This window comes from Thunnus thynnus, chromosome 20 (genome assembly GCF_963924715.1).
Source record: "Thunnus thynnus chromosome 20, fThuThy2.1, whole genome shotgun sequence".
Lineage (NCBI taxonomy): Eukaryota > Metazoa > Chordata > Actinopteri > Scombriformes > Scombridae > Thunnus > Thunnus thynnus.
Window position 1 is genome coordinate 1,867,069 of NC_089536.1, and position 19,928 is coordinate 1,886,996.

Below are 19,928 nucleotides of genomic sequence, written 5' to 3' on the forward strand. Positions count from 1 at the left end.
TGATGGTGTCCACTCGGGCCATCCTCGGGTCCTCGTCGAACTCCGGGTCGATGTAGAAGAAGACGGGCATGTCGACCACCTCGTGAGGGTTCAGACGCTGCTCCTCGAAGCAGAAACACTGCGGAGACAAATATTATCTTGTCATTTGTTGGGAGACACTGATGCAGAACAGCTGAGAGACGTTAGAAGAGACCATCGATTTGATTTTAGAGATTTATAAACATAAAGACCAGACAACAAGTTTTCTAACAGAACATTTTAAGTCCTTTTAGCACATAATTCTGTCTGTTTGTTAGGAAAGGTGAGTGTAGGTGAACGTATGTAGAACCCTAACCTTCACAATAAATCATGAGCTATCAGAGATTTTGTGTGTTTATCAAGTTTACATCCCTGTGAACCACCTGAAAAACAAAAACAATGTGTATCATAGACTGTAGTAGTATAAATAGCACACTTCAGTGTTGCATCTGTCCAGGAATGCAACACTGAAGGACTGGGATATTGCTGCAGATTGCTGATGTGTTTCATATAGGCCACTAGAGTAATAAATCTACAAGTACTCAACACTACACAGACAGTGATGGGATATTATCAACATAGAATTAAGTTATTTGGGCATGTTGTCATATAAAACAAAGTAAAATTAAACTCACTGTGTAATTTGGAACATCAGAATCACAAGTCCAGCTCCGCTCCCAGAAATGTTGACTTGCTGCTGAAACAAGACATTATTTTAGCAACAGTACAGATGTAGTAGTTAGCAAAACTGATTTCAAAACTTAATTCCTGCATCTTCAGTCCTATGCCTTTTACATTTCAACAGAATTAAATTCACTTCAGGAAAACAATTTGAGTAAAAAATATATACACAAAATAGCTTTTTGTTTGATGTTGTGATTGGATGACACGGTACCAAATACCAAAAGCAAGGGCATATAGCACAATTCAAACTGATTGGAAATGTAATGTATTTTGACAATGCTACCAAGCCAAACAAAAAGGAACTCAACTAGTGATTTGCTGGATGAAGATGGGTGAGGAAAAAAAAACAAAGTCATACGCCGCTGTCCAGGTGCACATGTGCCAACTCTACTGTTGCGAGCTGCTACAATAGTGTGATCGCTTGCAGTAATCACACTAATTATCAGCCTTGACTTACAGTATTACATACACACATGCTGACACTCACACAGTTTGGACATGGGGATGAAAGGACTGTAGTTAAGAGATATTACAGCACCGTAATGTAAAGCTGCCTGTTCCCTCTCACTCAGCATCTACTGATCACTGTCTGTCTCTCACCCCTCCTCTCCCTTTCCCTCCCTCATTTTTTGACCCACTAGTGTTCTGTTTATTTTCTTATATGAATAGATAATGGGCAAAAAGCAAATCTCTTCATTTGCATGTAATACAATTTAAACGTTAAATTAAATCCTAAAGGATTTTGGATCAAAAAGACAATTGACAAGATAGGAAACAAGAAAAACGAAACATTTCTGCAACCCTTTCTGGCTTTGTACAATTATTTGCTGTTTTACTGTGAAATAAAGTTTTACCTGTGAGGAAGCTTTGTCAGAGTAGGTGATAAGTGACAGACTCAGAGACTACCAAATGAAAACAAGCAAAATCAAACTTACCTTCACACAGCTAAGCTGACATCCTCTTTGGTTTCTGCTCTCTCCCAAACTAACATCTCTCCCTTTAAATAGGCCCTGAAATCTGTCTAGGCAGAACCATATTTCTATCAGGGGTGTCCTTTCCCTTAGACCAATAACTGGTGAATGACAGTGTCACTTGTATCACTTAACATTGTTTACACACACATCAACAACAGCATTGTTCCTTATCGTAAACCAAAATAAGTACAAATAACATAAATACAAAACCAAATATTTAACTTAATAAAATAAATTCCCTCACACTTGGTCTAACCCATGACATCACTGGTGATGTCAGCAAGATCTTAAAATCAGGAAGTGGTTCAGTGCCTCCAAAAGCTCATATTCATGTGTTTTGTGCACATCTAGGACTAAATCACTCACTCACCAGAAAGCAGCTATTGTATTGGTAAGTCAGATAAATATTTACATTTTGTATTTAAAAAGTCACTTAAGCATTTCATTGTGAAGTCCTTGTTAACTGTATAACTGAATAATTAGCAATTAGGACTGTAACACAAATTATTTCATATTTTTTGATAAATCTGTTCCTGCAGGATCAAACTGAATGAGTGACATTGATTTTCTCTGCATCAGGAGGAGTACATCTGTATTGAATTATTCAAAAATATGTAGACTTGGTGCTTTTTATGTACTGAGCTATTACCAGACTGAATATCTGTCTGAACCCTGTTCAGACCAAAAATGGTCTGTATTAGTGTTGGCATGTTGCTTCAGGTAGCAGTGAGATGATGAAATATGATACAAGAAGTCCAGTTCGAGGGATAGATCGATACGTTTTGAGACTATTCAGATGCCAAAACACTGCATAGCACTTTATAATACTGCAAGTCAGTATTTTGTAACCCTTGCAAGTTTGTAAAGTCTGGAAACATGAGCTGAAACATTTATATATATATAATTCTCAAACACTGGCTTGGGCAACAATGGTTGTTTTAAAAAAAAAAAAAGTTTAAAAAAAAATAGAACCATCTTAATTATATTATTTTTTGGAAATTACATTAGTCGAACTGTTACGCTGTTTTGTGCTTGATGTTTGTGTGATGTATAATTATTTATGTAATAATTATTACTTTTTCATGTTCAGTGTAGGAACAAAATGTTCATGAAAATGAGATGCACTCTGGCCCTTTGTAGTGTTCCGGTGTATCACTGCGAGGCGTCTCTGAGTTCTTCAAGACCAGCAGTGTAACTTCTCAGTACACTCACAGAAATGTCAACATCTATCAGTACAGTGTTGACATAACATATTGTATGGGAAACGAACTTGAACGCCTCCTGTAGCATTCTCAAAATTTAAGTAGATTCAAGGATAGGTTTGGACTTTTTCAAGTCTATCTCAATACAATATTCAAATGTCAAATGTATATTGACAAAGTTAATAGTGGGCGGAAATTATTCGTCCTATCTCCATAATAGCCGTAAAGCGGTCCCTTCCTATCAGGTAGGATGAGTCTCCAACCGGTCTTCAGAATTACATTGAGTGTGTTTTGCCAGTTATCAAGTGGCTCCACATGATCACAGCTGATGGAGGCCACTGTCCAGTGAGAGCTTGATTCTAACTGCTGCTAACTGGATCAGATGTCCCAAACTGATTCACTGCTTCATATGATGTTCACTGTCTGTGTAGATTAGTCGCTGCATAAATGCCTATCTATAGATGCCTGTTTTTTGTCTAGCTGTCAACATATCCACATTTCTATTTATTTTTTGAGACACTGAGTGTACAAACCTACTGATGAGGAGGTTCACTCAGTGCGACACCTGCTGGTCATTTTTTGTAACTACTTTTGGCATGCTTGCTGTTGGTTCTATGCTATTGATCTCTGTAATTATTGAGAGCTCATAGTACCCTATTACCCCACTAGAAAACTGCGCTCCCAGTGTGCAGCTTACTGGTGGTTCCTACAGTCTCCAAAAGTAGAATGGGAGGCAGAGCCTTCAGCTATCAGGCTCCTCTCTTGTGGAACCATCTTCCAGATTCAGTCCGGGGGGCAGACACCCTCTCTACCCTCTCTAAGAGTAGGCTTAGTTATGCTGCTATAGGCCTAGACTGCCGGGGGACTTCCATTGATGCACTGAGCTCCTCTCTCCTCCTCTCCATCTGTATGTATTAATTTACCATTAATGCATGTTACTAACTTGACTTCTTCCCCGGAGTTCTTTGTACTTTCTCATCTCAGGAAACCCCATGGACCACACTGACGTGGGGATGTCCTTCTCCTGCTGTTGCTAGTCATGTATCTATTGTTGTTATTGTTGTTGCTGTTGTTGTTCTGCGTCTCTGACCCACTGTGTATAGTATGGTAAATAACTTTGTAGATATATTTAACAGCCCAGTTTCTGTAGGGGTGGATGGCATTTTTTAAAATATCTTTCCTCCTGTTTCTGTTAAGTTAGGAGTTATGTCAGTGATTTTTGTTTCTTTATGTTTAAATAGGTAATTTTAGGTTGATTAGCTTTAGTTCCCTTTTGTTTGTTGTTTTGCTTTTAACTCATCCTGAAACCACAACTATGAAATAAACATTTAAAGGCTGCAAAATCCCTTGAGTGTGTATATATATATATATATATATATATATATATATATATACATATATATATATATATATATACATACACATATCAATCAATCAATCAATCAATCAATCAATCAATCTTTATTTATATAGCGCCATATCACAACAGAAGTCATCTCAAGGCACTTTTCACATAGAGCAGGTCAAGACCGTACTCTTTAATTTACAGAGACCCAACAGTTCCCCCATGAGCAGCACTTGGCGACAGCGGTAAGGAAATACTCCCCTTTAACGGGTAGAAACCTCAAGCAGACCCCGGCTCTTGGTGGGCGGCCATCTGCTTTGACCGGTTGGGTTGAGAGAGAGAAAGAGAGAGGGAAAGGGGGAGGGGGGACAGAAGAAAAACAATGACAACAACAAACAACAACAAGCACAAGCAGCAACAGCCAGGGAAGGATGCCATCAGGACTGTGAAGGACCGCGAAGGTTCAGCCCGGGAGTCAGGTTTTTCTGTGAGATGAGAAAGCACAAAAAACTCCGGGGAAGACGTAAAGTTATTGACATGCATTGATGTTACATGAATGCATACAGATGGAGAGGAGGAGGAGGAGAGAGGAGCTCAGTGCATCATGGGAAGTCCCCCAGCAGTCTAGGCCTATAGCAGCATAACTAAGGGCTGATCCAAGGCGAGCCTGGTCGGCCCTAACTATAAGCTTTATCAAAAAGGAAAGTTTTAAGCCTACTCTTAAACATAGAGAGTGTGTCTGCACCCCGGACTGAATCTGGTAGATGGTTCCATAGAAGAGGAGCCTGATAGCTGAAGGCTCTGCCTCCCATTCTACTTTTAAAGACTGTAGGGACCACCAGTAAGCCTGCATACTGGGAGCGCAGTGTTCTAGTGGGATAATACGGTATTATGAGCTCTTCAAGATATGATGGTGCCTGACCATTAAGGGCTTTGTAAGTTAGGAGAAGGATTTTAAATTTTATTCTAGATTTTACAGGAAACCAATGTAGTGAAGCTAAAATGGGAGAAATGTGGTCTCTTTTTCTAGTTTTAGTCAATACACGTGCAGCTGCGTTCTGGACCAGCTGGAGAGTCTTTAGAGACTTGTTAGGGCAGCCTGATAATAAGGAATTGCAATAATCCAGCCTAGAAGTAACAAATGCGTGAACTAGTTTTTCTGCATCTTTTAGGGACAGGATGTGCCTGATTTTTGTGATATTACGTAAGTGAAAAAAGGCAGTCCTTGAAATTTGATTTATGTGGGAGTTAAAGGACATATCCTGATCAAAGATAACTCCCAGATTCCTTACGGTGGTGCTGGAGGCCAGGGTAATGCCATCCAGAGCAGCTGTACATATAGTAACAATACATTTTTAAATTCTTCTGCTTCTCCCAGTTTAAAGGCCCCTAGAGGCCCCTCTACTTAGCAGTGTGTGAGCCTGTATAGACTGTCTTTGATTGACATCTCCCCTAAAGTAGTAAAACACATTTCCAATCCACTGGAGATAGAAATATGAACGTATATTCAGACTATACAATATATATCTAAAAAACACAGCAGTAGAGTGGACAAAAGGCAGGCGTCACTTGTTAAATATTTTGTATTCTGATTGGGACACAAACACTCGAGCTGCTATTATGACATTGGACGCCCAGAGAGCCTCTGGATTGAAATTATTTATCGCTCTCTAAATGCTCTGTCACAACAAATAATATCTCATCAGAGCCATTTAGTCTACATCAGGGAGTGAGACAGGGAGACTGTCTGTCCCCTCTGTTATTTAATATAGAATTAGAACCTTTGGCATTTGGGTTAAGAAGTCATCCTTACATCGAGGGTATTACAGCTGGTTTCTTGTTTCGCTGTATGCTGATGATCTACTTGTTACCTTAATTAATCCTGAAGTGAGTATTCCTCATCTTTTTCAATACATTAAATCATTCAGTAAAATTTCTCTCAGCTGACTTTTTAAAAAAATTTAGACAATTATTTTAGAATTTATTTAGGGTTATAAAAAACATAGATTATCAAAACAACATTTATTTCGACCCACTCTGGATGGAGGTTTGGGTCGACCGGTATTTAAATATTACTATTGGGCACTGGCATACTGGAAATGGGGTTCTCCAGATCATGAATTACTCAATTCTGCCCCCTTGTGGCTAAAATTAGAGCTGAGATATATCTGCTATTAAATCAGTAAGTCATAGTTTTGTTGTCAGAAATTCACTGAAGATTCTTACTCAAATCAAACATATGTACAAAGTCCCTAATTTTTCGATATATACACCATTCTGCTATAACCATGCCTTTACTCTAGCATTGCTAGATAACACTTTTGCTACATGGTGTGTAAAAGGGCTTAAGAGCATAAAGGACTTCTATTTAGACAACAAGTTTGCATCTTTTGCTCGGTTTAGCATAAAGTACAATTTACCTCACTCAAATTTTTTTTGTTGGAATTACTTTCTCTTTTACCAGAGAGTGAGAAACTTATGACTAAATTTGTGAGTTTTTTTTTCTAAGGACTCTGTATCTGTCAACTCTATCAAGACGGCTTGGGAGAGGGAAATCAATGTTGTGTTGACTGATAGAATATAGAGTACTGCACTTTCCTGTGTTCATAGTTGTTCAATAAACAGCAGACATAGGTTAATTCAGTTCAAAGTGATTCACTGTTTTCATTACTCTAAGGTCATGTTACATAAATTTTAGCCCTCTGTTTCTACAATTTGTGATAAATGTAAATTGAATGATGGCACATTGTTGCATTTATTTTGGGACTGTCCGTTAATTTATCCATGTTGGTCAAGAATTTATTATTTTTTTTCTGGGGTTTACCACAGGACCTTCTCACCTGGCAGGGACTTGGCTCTCTTTGGATGCTCAGAGGACTCGTTGACTTTCCCTTTACACATTCAAACAGCTTTATTGATGGGCATCATAATAGCAAAAAAACTTATTCTCAAAGACTGGACGACATCAACTCCACTATGCTTTAAAAACTGGCTGCATGAACTTGCTTTGGTTATCCATATGGAGAAACTGTGATTTAAAAGTTTAAAATGTCTACATAAATGGGAAGAATCTTGGGGTCCTTTTTTGCAATATCTGGACTCGATTTAACCTTATTTGTGTGTATTTGTAGACTGGGTCCCCTTTTTTTCTTTTTTTAATTTTGTGGGGCTGTAATTGATAGTCACTTGTGGATGATATGTGTTGTAAATACTCAATTAAAGCACAAGTACATCAAAATTGTACTTAAGTACAGTACTTGAGTACTTGGTTTTGTGTTATTTATATCATTATGATGTTGAGTATGTGGTCGTCTTGGCAGGTCTGGGGCGTCATGTTGGGCCGGCAGTTGGCTGTTAGTAGGCAGCCAGGAGTTCACTGTGGGTCTCAGCAGTAACAGAGTACAGATCAGGTTGTGGTTGTGAGCTTGGAGGGTCGTCACTGTCCCTCAGACAGCAGGTAGGTGGATCAGTCCTGGATCAGACTGTTGTGCAATCAGTGACTCCCAAGCAACAGTGAGCAAGGAGTCACTGAGCAAGTGAAGCTTTAACAAGTCCAGAGTGAACATCTGGCTTCGGGTCACAGACGAGCAGAGGTCCAGTTGGGCTTCCAGTGGCTTCTTGTAAACCACCGTGCCAGCTGGGATTCAGGGTTGAGTCCTTTGTGATCTTTCGGATCCATGCAGAATAAACTTTCCTGAATACACTGAGTCAAAAAGGTTTACATTATGCACTTACTGAACAAAAAAAGAAATTAAACATCTTAAAGGGGTACAGGGCCAACCCTGAATATGTTGTTGCCCTAGGCAAAATTTTAGACTGAAGCCCCAAAAGATTTAGATCAGAGCCCCCAAAAAGACGCAACCTCCAGTCCAAGACCTTCAGATATGAATTCACACTAAAATCAACCACAATGGTCCCTCCAGCACAGACAAAGTCCTCCCAGTCTGGGTCAGCCATTAGGAATTATGGACTAGAGGACAAAGTTTTCCAAATTGGGCCCATCATCCACACCCAGTCCAGCACCACCACCCACCCACCCTTAGCTTCAATACCAACATGGACAAATGGCTATTAGCCTTGTAGTGACACAGATGGAGTCTCTAACAAACATTTCCAAATCCAGTGTTAAAGACCTAATCCTGGTCATCCCCTGTTTTGCAAACATATACTCAATATGATTATAAAGAACAAAAGGTCAAGTCAGTTATTTCAAAACACAGAGAACATTTTCTTTCAAATTAGAATGTGACAAAAAGGCAAGTGGGGGTAAAAGTGCCACTCAGTGAGGGTTTGGTGGCTGTCGTGCAAAAACTGACTGAACAGTAAAGCTTTGGAAATCAAACCAGATGAACAAATATAAATTCAACAGTTATGTCTGTAACTTCAAGCATTCAAGGTGACTTTCTATCTAATGTGTTTATCTATATATGATTAATTAGTCTTTCTCCGGCCTTTAGTTCAGGCCATAATTTTTGGATGTTTAATCAGAAATGTTCTCTTAAAAGGTCTTTTTGAGTTGAGTATCACTGATCAACCCCATTCAGAGGGTTACAAAGGTCAGTCCTGCAGGCTGGGGGTCTGCTCTCACCACCTTTGGAACAGCAGAACAATAAAAACTATAAAGAGATAATTACAGAATGTAAATACATTGAATGACTGTTAGTGAAAAACTGCCGAGCATGAACAGAACCAAACACAGCTTCTGATTTATAATCAGAATTATAACATTAAATGTAGATTGAGCATAAATATGCCTTCTGAGCTAGTTTGTCTTTAATTTTTCAGTTCTATCGAGGAACATTACAGAAAAAAGAAGTGTGAGTGATTCTGATTAAGACCTGATTAAATTGACCTTTTTTTAAGGATAACTGACTTTAATGGGAACCTTCCAGCTGTGAAAACAAACAGCCAAAAACTGCTGTAGCTGTGGAAATGCTAAGGTCACTGATAAAACATCCCATAAACATTAAAACTTTAAGAACAAAAAAAGACAGAAGCATGTAAAATGAGGAGAAACTTAATAACTGAAGAAAGCTGAAATTAAAACATTTTGATCCTGCAGTGTCAATACACACACACACACACACACACAGATATTTACACATCTAGAACTGGTCTTATTGGTGTGAAGCAGCAGCTGCAGCTCTGACATTTTGTGTTCTTTGATCCAATGAATCATGTTTTAACATTTGACTTGAAGACTTTTGACTTCATTTTTATCCAAATGTAACAAATAATAGATTTTACTCAAGTAAAAGTACTATTACTCGTGTAAAAATGTAGTTAAATAAAAGTAAAAAGTGTGTCAATAAAAATTTATTTTAACCAATATTTTATGAAAATAATCACAGTCACACAATTAGTTTACAGTTTGTATTTATTATTATAGAGCAAGGCATTACGATAATAAAGTCTGTGTTATTATAAACAAGACAAAGGTCAAAGGTCAAAACCTGGTATATGTCTGGCCTGTGTATGGTCACAGGATGCAGAGTTTTAAGGTAGAAGATATATCTGCATTCACACTGTAGTGAAATTTGATCCATATTTCAACCATGACGATTAGAAATCATCATGTCAGTGCCACAGAATGACAAATCCCAAATACAATGATTGCCGTCTGCAAAGTGTCTTGCAAAAGCTGATTTAGGATCAGCTCAGCAGATAGTTGTCTATTTGTTTTTCCAACATATTGGATTCTACATTTGGTACATGCTAGAAGGTAGAAAACATTACTAGACCTGCATGTTATCCTTTTTTTTTAAATTGTGTATTGTTTTTTGGTCACAAAGCTGGTAACAGTGTTCACCTTTTTTCACTTAGAACATGCAGCACAATTTCAGCAAGAGAGGAAACCTGTGGCATCGTCCAGACGTCCCTGGTGGATGGAGGTTTTTGTGTGTCTGTGTGTACCAGAGTGTCCCGAACATCCTTTGCTCCTGAAAAAGAGAAAAGAGGAAGAGAGTTAAAGATTTCTTTGTCAATGTCATCAACAGATAAAATGTTCCAGTGTTTTTTCACAACATTACATATCTCACACCCAAGTGGTGAACAGGTAGTATTAAACACACAAGCAAGTTTTTTTTGCTTTGGTTTACATTTGGTGATTAATTCATTTCTGTTTTTTTCATGAACCTTTGCAAATGCCTGATCCAAGACATGTCGTGGATACCCTCTCATCAGAAACTGATCAAACAGTTTGTGAGCTTCTATTTGAAAATGATCATCTCTTGTACAGATGCGTCTATCCATAAGAAACTGACTATAAGGCAGATCTTTTTTGAGGGGATGTTGGAAAAACAAGGAGACAATTTAAATTTAGGATCAATGAAAATAACATGAAAACAGAGACACAGACACTCAAGGACATTATGTTTCCACTTGTTCAGTAAATAGTTTTATCGGTGTGAAGCAGCAGCTGTTCAGTTATTCATTAATCTTTGAGGTACAAATACAGCTCAGACACATCAGAGCATCCTGACTGACTGACATCAAGATTTTCATCAGATCCTCTCAGCAGAACTCTGATGATGAAGGTGAGTTTGTGTCTTTATACACCTGACTGAATTAATATTGATCAGTAGTTTCTGTCAGATTCTCTGAAACAGTCTGTGGTGACCAGGGGCAGAGCTAGACTCTCAGCACAGAGGGGGCAGAGCATTTTGGAGGGGCCCTTCTGATAAATTCATCTTAACATTCACAACTGTAAAATAGCTGATATATCCTGTCCATAAACACAAATTATAACTTATTGAGCCAAGCAAGCCTGAGTCTAAGAAAACATACAGTGAAGCCACTTTGTCAGATAAGCTTGTTCTGAAGAACAAAAAAGAAAACAAGATGCCGGTCACGTTCAAATGTTTCAGCATTGACGACAGAACGTGGCGCTCTACGTGTGTCGATTGACGGTTCAACACCACCGCTGACAGACAGCAACAGGCCAGGTGTTCTGTCTCAGTAACATGTCTTTCTTACACAGAAATAACATAGACATAAAATAGACACAGCAGTCTACAACACCACAGGCAGTGACACAGACAGGTGCTGAGATGCGGTAAACATGGAGTTAAACAACAAATTGACATTATGACTGATTTCTTCATAACCAAAATTTAAGTAATAAAGACTAATTATGGATGTTTGTATCCTTGTTGAGCCCTGAAAAGGTCAGAATGTCCAGAATTTCCCAAGAAAAGAGCAGTGCAATCAGAGAAAAATCTAAAAACAAATGAACAGAAATTGGTCTTTTTTTCTATTTTACACTTTTTATCATCTTGTGACCCTACACATTTATCAAGATTAGCTAAATTAAGTCTGACACTAAGCACTTATAATAGCAGTGTGGTCAGACAGGTCATTATAAAGAAATAAGGTTACACCACATTACATTCAATTAGAAAAACTCTAGAATGACAGCGTATTTATGTTCTCATCAAAAAGAAACAATGCACATATACTGTAGATACGTAACTCATATGAATTTCTTTATTCTTTAAGAGTTTTTGTTCATGTCAAAAAGAATCACTGCATGTATCAAAGACTCAGCTTACTCTTGTTTTCTATATCCATGAATGAATTCTCACACAAGCAGACAGAGCTTCTACACAGGCTCATTCTCAAATCACACACAGTCAGCAGGTGACTGAACCACTTATAAATGCAAAACTGGGAAAAATGACTTGTTAGTCCCAGTACAAGATCCAGTACATAACATAATTTCCATAAGTTATGGAAATTACATGTTTCACTCACCAATTGTTGTCCCTGCTAAGCCTGTAGTTAAGTTTGGTCCATTACAGTGAGGTTGGATAGTCTGGCCTCATCCATGCAGGAACACAAATAGCTCATAATGAGCCTCAGACGGCTGAAACTTCGTCTTGCAAGTTTCATTCACCACACACATAAAAAGACACGAAAAGCTCATATTTTGGTTAAAGTTTTCAGCGAAGTTAGTCATAAACTTTGAATGAATGCTTCTGCAGTCTTCATTTCCCGCAGAGGCAGGGAGCAGAAATACAGACAGCGCTACTCCACATTGTGGTTGGAGGGGGGATTAAAGCCATAGTGATAAGAACTGAAGAATTGAAAAAGTAAAGAGAGTTAAACTCTACTATTCCTGCTGCGCTTGTGAATTGGGTCACGCTCTACGTCCCCAGCGGGCCCCTACTGAGCGTGGGCCCTGGAGCGGCCGTCCCCTCTGCCCCAGCAGTTGCTCCGCTTATGGTGGTGACACAAGAGTTTCTTACAATTTACTTTTCTCTATTTTCTCTGTATTTTGCACTTTTAAAGCTTCACTCTGTGATTCTGTGTAAGAACCCACAAAATGCCAAAATACAGTCAGTTGTTTTAACTAAATTGGAGAGTGAATCTTCCCACTGAGTTTAGTTTTAGTTCATTTTGTGTCTGCTGCTGTGTTTCTGTTGCAGCTGGTTTCAGTGGTTCTCCTCCTGCTGGCTCCAGTATTGACCTCCTGCTTACCTCTCGTCCTCCCGCTGGACTGCAGTGACATCTATAACCATGACAACACCCAACCCAGTGGAGTGTACACCATCTATCCCATCGGAGCCACGTCTGCTGTCCAGGTACACTTCATCCTCTCTGGGACTCAGTTAGAAGATGTTGGTTCAAAGATGAGTCACCATGTGAAGACAGTTCAGGTTGATTCTATTAAACCAGCAGATATAACTGGTGGAAGTCATGTTACTGGTTGGATACACAGACTGTATATAAAGATGGATGTAGCAAGGTGTGACGTCACCCATTAGTTTGCCTTGAAACCAGTTTGAAGCCCAGAGTTGCAGCTTGTGTACATATGGGCTAACGTTAGCTACTTTAGCTAAATTGTGCTAAGGTTTCATAATAAAGTAACAGTATTTGTGGTCAACTGACCCACTCAACCTCTCTTTGACCTTATGAACCAACACATTTTTCATAAGACTTTCTTTTTGCTAATTTGTGTTTATTGGGCAGCATTTTTGATATACACTCCAGATAGTACATATATTTTTCTTCCAAACCTAGGATAAGAAAGATCAGTGCTCCTCACCATGGGTGTCTGGTTATGTTTTAAAATGGAGGAGAAAACTTTGAAGGATACACAATTGAGAGGGGTCCCCCTACCCCTCCCCCCTATAAAGAAAAATTATTTGTAATTTAAAACCACCTAACCTCTTGAATGCATCACAAACAGTATGTATTGAGTGCATCAGGAAAGGAAATGATTGTTGGAATAATGTTTTTATCATTATTTTATCAATTTAAGATACTTCAGCCTCAAGATGTGGCAGCTGCCGATTGATTGAATGTAGTTTTAACTAAAGCATCATATTTACTAATGAGAGTGTTTGTGTGTAGGTGTACTGTGACATGGACTCAGACGGAGGACGTTGGATGGTGAGTGTTTGAACTGAAGTCATCAAGTCACAGCTGAGTGTTTTTCAATATGAACACTTCCTGTTGGACCTTCACAATAAATCATGAGCTGTCAGAGATCCTGTGTTTATCGAGTTAACCCCCCCCCCCTCCCCCCCCCCCAGGTGTTCCAGAGGAGGATGGATGGCTCGGTGAACTTCTACAGACCCTGGGATCAGTACAAGAAGGGCTTTGGTATTGCTGCTGGAGAGTACTGGCTCGGTGAGAAATGAAACCAAACTAACAGTCATGTGACTTCATGAAACTGTTCATAAAAACAAACATTAAACTCTGACGTGACTTCATGTTTGTGTGTTTTCAGGTCTTGAGAGTCTCTTCCATCTGACTCTGAGGAAAAAGTACGAGCTGCTGGTCGACATGGAGGACTTCAGTGGAAACAAAGTGTCTGCTCGTTACTCCTCGTTCTCCATTGAATCAGAGTCCAACGGATACAGACTGCATGTGTCTGGATTCACTGATGGAGGAGCAGGTCAGTTACTGTTAGCAGGTAGTAGTTTTGTTTTTCTGATGTTTAGTTTCCTCATGGAGACACTGAAGATTTCTGTCCTTATATTGGATTATTTGTTTGATTCCTTCAGCTAAAGACAGATTCACAAAGATTTTCAAGTCAGTAACAACAAATCTGTGGTCTGCTCATGTTTTATTAATTACATGGAAGCTTTGGTTTTTATAAACACATTTAAGGGAAACAATGTAAATGAGGACCAGCAGGTTTCAGGTGTTTATATCCATTCAACCTTTTGCAGTTCTTGTCTACATGACATACTGTATGTTGTTATGTTACAGTAGCAGCAGCAGATGCAGTACTAGTAGTACTAGAAGTATTTGTACAAGTGGTAACCATAGCAGTAGTACTGTATTAGTAGTGACAGTTGTAGTGTTAATAGTCATATAACATTATATAATATGGTGTCATTAGCAGTAGTGTTGTGATCAGACACTTGTTGTTTTCTTGTGTTTCTGTAGGAGACTCCCTGAGTTATCACAACGGACAGAAGTTCTCCACCTTCGACAAAGACCAGGACCCCAGCAGCCGTAACTGTGCCAGAAAATTCATGGGGGCGTTCTGGTACAACGACTGTCATAGAGCAAACCCCAACGGGGTTTATCGCTGGGGGGCTGATGACACTCTGGCACACATAGGAGTGGAGTGGAACCACTGGAAGGGCGCTAACTACTCCCTGAAGACCATCAGCATGAAGATTCGTCCTGTGCAGTAATCCTCCAGAACAAACAATCTGCAGAATATCTGTTGATCTCTTTCTTTCTTTCTCTCTAGTCTGTAACCTCACAGATACTTCAAATAAATATTTCCAGCATCAATAAAAGTCAGGTGTAGAGTGTGTTTGTGAGCAGCTGCTGGGTGTAAAGTCTTGTGTCAAACAGCTGTTGGTGTAGAGAAATGATTGGACAGGCGGGGAACTTAGTGGAGGATCCAGAGGAACAAATACAGAGCAGCTTCCATCAGAAACATCACATGACATCACTGAAGTGATGAAGAACCAAATGACAGATGGAGTTGACTTGTATTGGAGCTAAAAGCAGCTTGAACTCTGCTGAAATGAACATGTTCCACCACTAGATGTCTCTGTTGTCTGTATTAGTTCCATCTAGTTGTATCCACAGACTGACTGTATATCTGAGCTTTCAGCAGGACACAAACTACACATGAACCCTCACACTGTCACACAGTGGTGGAAAATAACTGACTACATTTACTCAAGTACTGTACTTAAGAACAATTTTTAAATACTTGTACTTTACTTGAGTATTTCCATGTGATGCTACTTTCTAAATTTCAGAGGGAAATATTGTACTTTCTACTCCACTACATTTATTTGACAGCTTTAGTTACTTTTCAGATGAAGATTTGACACAATGGATAATATAACAAGCTTTTAAAATACAACACATTGTTAAAGATGAAACCAGTGGTTTCCAACCTTTTTGTCTTTTGACGTCTTACAAAAAGCAGTGTGTAGTCGGGGTCACATTTCACATGTCTATGAGTTGTTAACAGCTCCACCAAATAGTGATTTTTCCCTCTAAACTTCTCACATGCTTTCATTTCAATAAATGTTTAAATGATCCAATATTTCAGCAAAAATCAAAGATTAGAGAAAAAGTCCAAAAACTGAAAACAACACAATGCAGATTGTAAACAGGTCACGCTGTCATTACAGTACACACACACATTAAACAGTCTGTTTCCAGACATCTTAGTGATGACGAGATAAAACGCTCAAATATTTAAATTAGAAAATGAGACGTTAGACTGACAGGTTCTCTTTCAGACTCGCTCGATTCCTGGCAGCAGTAATGTGTGTTCAGGGTGGGAAGACAGTGAGGGATCACAGCCAGCAGTGAACCTTCCAGATGTTCCTCCTCCAGGTGAAGCTGGCAGGCAAACAAATCTTCATATGAAAAGTAACTAAAGCTGTCAAATAAATGTAGTGGAGTAGAAAGTACAATATTTCTCTCTGAAATGTAGTGGAGTGGAATTACACAGTAGCATCACATGGAAATACTCAAATGAAATATAAGTACCTCAGTTGTACTTAAGTACAGTACTTGAGTAAATGTACACAGAGTGCAGCTACTGATTGTGTCAACACAACAACATACAGCTGATTTACAGCATTTATCTAAAGATCAAAGTTAAGCTTCATGTCACACAGCAGATATTAATATTTTTGTTTTATTAGTGTTATATATTTGCTGTGGTTTGAATATTTTAAATGTTTCTGTATTTAATTGCTTTCCTTTTTTGCAGTAACTGGGTTTTTATTGCTTGCTGTAATTGCAGTTTATATAAATTATTTGCATTCGGCTGTAATTGGACATCAGACACTTGATGAACTAATCAGTGCACCTCGATGGGCCAATGCCGTGGCTGTGAGGGAGGATCCAGTGTCCAGACAGCAGAAGATATACAGAGATAAAAGCTGCATCAAACATCCTTTAAACAATTCTTGGGTTTTGGTGATCCTTTGGTACCAAATGCTGCTTTTTAATGTCAGAAATATTGTTCAATGCAGACTAAATACTGAATCACCATCACTGCAGTTCCTGTAGGCTAAGTACCAGAGTAATATTAACATCTTTGTTATTATCATTATGCATATACTCTACCTTAAAACGATGCACCCTAGTGCAGTGGTTCTTAACCTTTTTGGGCCAGTGCCCCCCTATCCATTATCCAGGTCCCTTACTGCCCCACATCAATTAAAATGTAGGCTGATTGTCTCCCCTGAATATTAATGTTAATTATTAATTTGTGTTATATCATTAAAAAGGCATGTCATTGGATGCCAGATATCAGATTTGATTGAAGTGGACAATTGGAATATCATTATCATTAGTTTCCCATGCAGGGAGCAAATAAACCTTGTGAATAGAAATTATATTTATGAGTGTTAAAAAAAAAGCAACAGTTAGAAATTTGACAGCCGGCCAAGCAAAGAGCATTCTTATTAATTATTCCAACAGAAAACAGCCTACTAAGGAAAAAGTCTGATGCTACTGGAAAAAAAGAAGGATATGAATCCATAGCTGAGGTATTAGATAGAATAGCCCACTGGTAGCATTTTGTCTTGGTCTGCGCCATTTTCCTGATATGATATGATTGTTGTTGTTTATTATAATGCTATGCAGTTAATTAAATAATTGGACCTGCAGCAGTCAAATAAAATATCCAGTTCAAGGGCCTGGCCCACAGCGGTTTTGGTTGGGAGGTTTGGGGTTCCTCTCTCAAGAAATTTTGACGTTATTTGACTAAAAACTATGCATTTTCACACAATTTTGGACAATTATCATTACAGTATTCATTAAGAAAATGCATCGTGTGCCATAAAAAATAATAATCAATCACCAAACATTGGTAAAACAGGCTTATAGTGAATGGATTTGAACTGTGATAGTCAGGCTGGAGCCACCAGCCAGCTGTAGGGACGACTATGGTTCAAATTTTATCGTTATCTTATCCACAAACAATTTATTTGTCCCGTTTTGCACATATCACAGATATTCAACAGACTGCATTAATGCCATCTCAGCACTTTTTATTTCCTTGTTGGAATAAAAGGAACACATCAGACTTCATGATCCAACTGATAAAGCTTTATACTGTCTGTCAATATTTGACTTTTGTTCCAGGTTTTTTATTCCAGAGTTCAGAGCTGTTGTTCTGTGATCATATTTCCGTAAAGAACACTTCAGGTTAAAGATGAATACAGAGAGTTGAGACTGTTTGTGAATCCTTAGACCTTAAAAATGTCCTGATGTCAGTTACATATTTGTTATTCTTCTGGTTGGTTTCCTGGTTGAAGCTGCTGATTAATTTCACCTTCACTCATCAGCTTGATTCAGATTATTTTTTAGCATAAAAAAGTAACATAACCAACAGTTTTCATTATGACTTTATCTGCAGGTGTTAAAATGATCTGATAACAGTAGAGACAGTCGTTATAGTGATGAGTTATGTTGCTTTGTTGACTGTGTTAGTGGAATGAACTTAACTCCAGAAGAAAGAAATAAGAATATTTATCAATACTCTTATCGGTTCTTTTTCATTACTAAAGAATTTGAGGTTTTTGAATTATTATTTGAAAAATAATAATAAATTCAGAACAGGATTAGAAGAGCTTTATATTCTAAATATGACAAAATATCGTTTCTTACAACAGCAACAGTAGAATAAAGTAAAATAAATAACATTCCTGACATTAAAATAATGAGTGAAGTTTAGAAAGACTGAAGAACATGGACATCAGTCAATATCTTCATCCTGTCCTCCTCCTCCTCCCTCTGCTGCTGGTTGAGAGGAGGGACTGTTTCAGCCAGTAGCTATAAGTTTACAGGAATTTGCCAAATTTTAATTGACGTTACAAACTAAGCTAAATACAGACACCTGCAAATACAGCAGAGGAGAGGACAGAGAAGCTAGAGCGACCATAAATGAGAGCAAAATGCAGCCCCCAACAATCTCTAGCTGCCCCCTGGGGGGTAGCACCACCCCGTTGAGAAACGCCACCCTAGTGGCTTGAATGAAGAGTCAGATAAGACCAGTTATCTGTGACTCCATCTTATTGTCTTTCTGTGTCGGTGGGTCCTATTCTTGGTGTAAATTCTAACATTTGTATGTATATAAATCAGTATGTGTATGAGAATGTGTTGTTGCTATTATCCTAATTTGTTTGTAATGACCTGATCTACTGACAATTGGCTTCATGGGTGTTCAATCAGTCCTTGATCATTGATTGATGCACCAGTAGAGTAACCTACATACAGGCTGATTCATCATGTATGCCTCATTTTGTACTGAGGAAAGTCCAACATGGACTGAAATGTTTGCACTGTATGGTGTTGCTGAATGAAGATGAGGAAGGATGTTGACTTGTGGCTGACTAAACCTATCTGAGATAGGCAGGGCCTCCTACAGCAGCTATGGTTGAACGTCAGGCCTACAGGGGGTTCTAATGGGTCTTACTTCCCGTTCTTTCTTTTTTGCCTCCTCCTCTGGGATGGCCCTGCGGCTAGCTCCAAAGCTGATAGAGGCTTGGAGGGTTTACTGACGCCACTTAGACTGATCTGTAGCAATGGACCAATATTGCAATTGGCGAAGGTCCTTTTGAGAGTGTCTTTATAGCATTTGTGTGGATCCTTTCTGTCACTGTGGCCACTAGACAGTTCACTGTACAGGACGAGGACCTTTAGGAGGTGGTGACCATCCATGCTAAAGATGTGGCCCACACAGCCTCAATGCTGGTGAGCCCTGCTGTTTGCAGCACCTCAACATCAGTGATGTAACCACTTCAACGAATGTTGAGGATGGAGCGGAGGCACTGCTGATGGAAATGTTCAAGTACAGGACCCACTACTCAGCACCTTACAGGAGGGTGGTCAGCACGATGGCATGGTACACGATGACTTTAGGTGGCTTGTCTGCTGTCCATCTCTTTGTCAATGTTGGTGTCAGAGGAGATGACATTGCCCAGGTAGCTGAATTCAACCCTAAAATCAAATATTATCTTAACTTAATGGAGCAGAATTCTCACAATGTGGGTGGATGTCTGGTTTGGATCCAAACAAAGTCATATAAACAGAGACACAGACACTCAACGACATTATGTTTCCACTCCTTCAACAAATAGTTTTATCGGTGTGGAGCAGCAGCTGTTCAGTCATTTATTAATCTTTGGGATATAAATATAGCTCAGACACATCAGAGTGTCTAGACTGACTGACATCAAGATTTTCATCACCTCCGCAGAA

At 38.9% G+C, this 19,928-nt stretch overlaps 1 protein-coding gene across 2 annotated transcripts in view; it reads left to right on the forward strand.

The window, feature by feature from the left end:
• Positions 1-15,047, forward strand: part of LOC137172234 (microfibril-associated glycoprotein 4-like) — a 21,008-nt gene extending 5,961 nt beyond the window's left edge. Inside the window, exons 1-6 of one of the 2 annotated variants that reach the window (XM_067576537.1) lie at positions 10,701-10,759; positions 12,650-12,805; positions 13,578-13,616; positions 13,760-13,856; positions 13,957-14,124; positions 14,622-15,047. In XM_067576537.1, coding sequence (XP_067432638.1) covers positions 10,751-10,759; positions 12,650-12,805; positions 13,578-13,616; positions 13,760-13,856; positions 13,957-14,124; positions 14,622-14,875 — 723 coding nt within the window. In that variant the 5' untranslated portion in view covers positions 10,701-10,750 and the 3' untranslated portion in view covers positions 14,876-15,047. Of the gene's footprint in view, positions 1-10,700; positions 10,760-12,649; positions 12,806-13,577; positions 13,617-13,759; positions 13,857-13,956; positions 14,125-14,621 lie in introns of those variants that run through there. The other variant, XM_067576536.1, reaches the window with a different exon arrangement.
• The last annotated feature ends 4,881 nt before the right edge of the window (positions 15,048-19,928 follow it).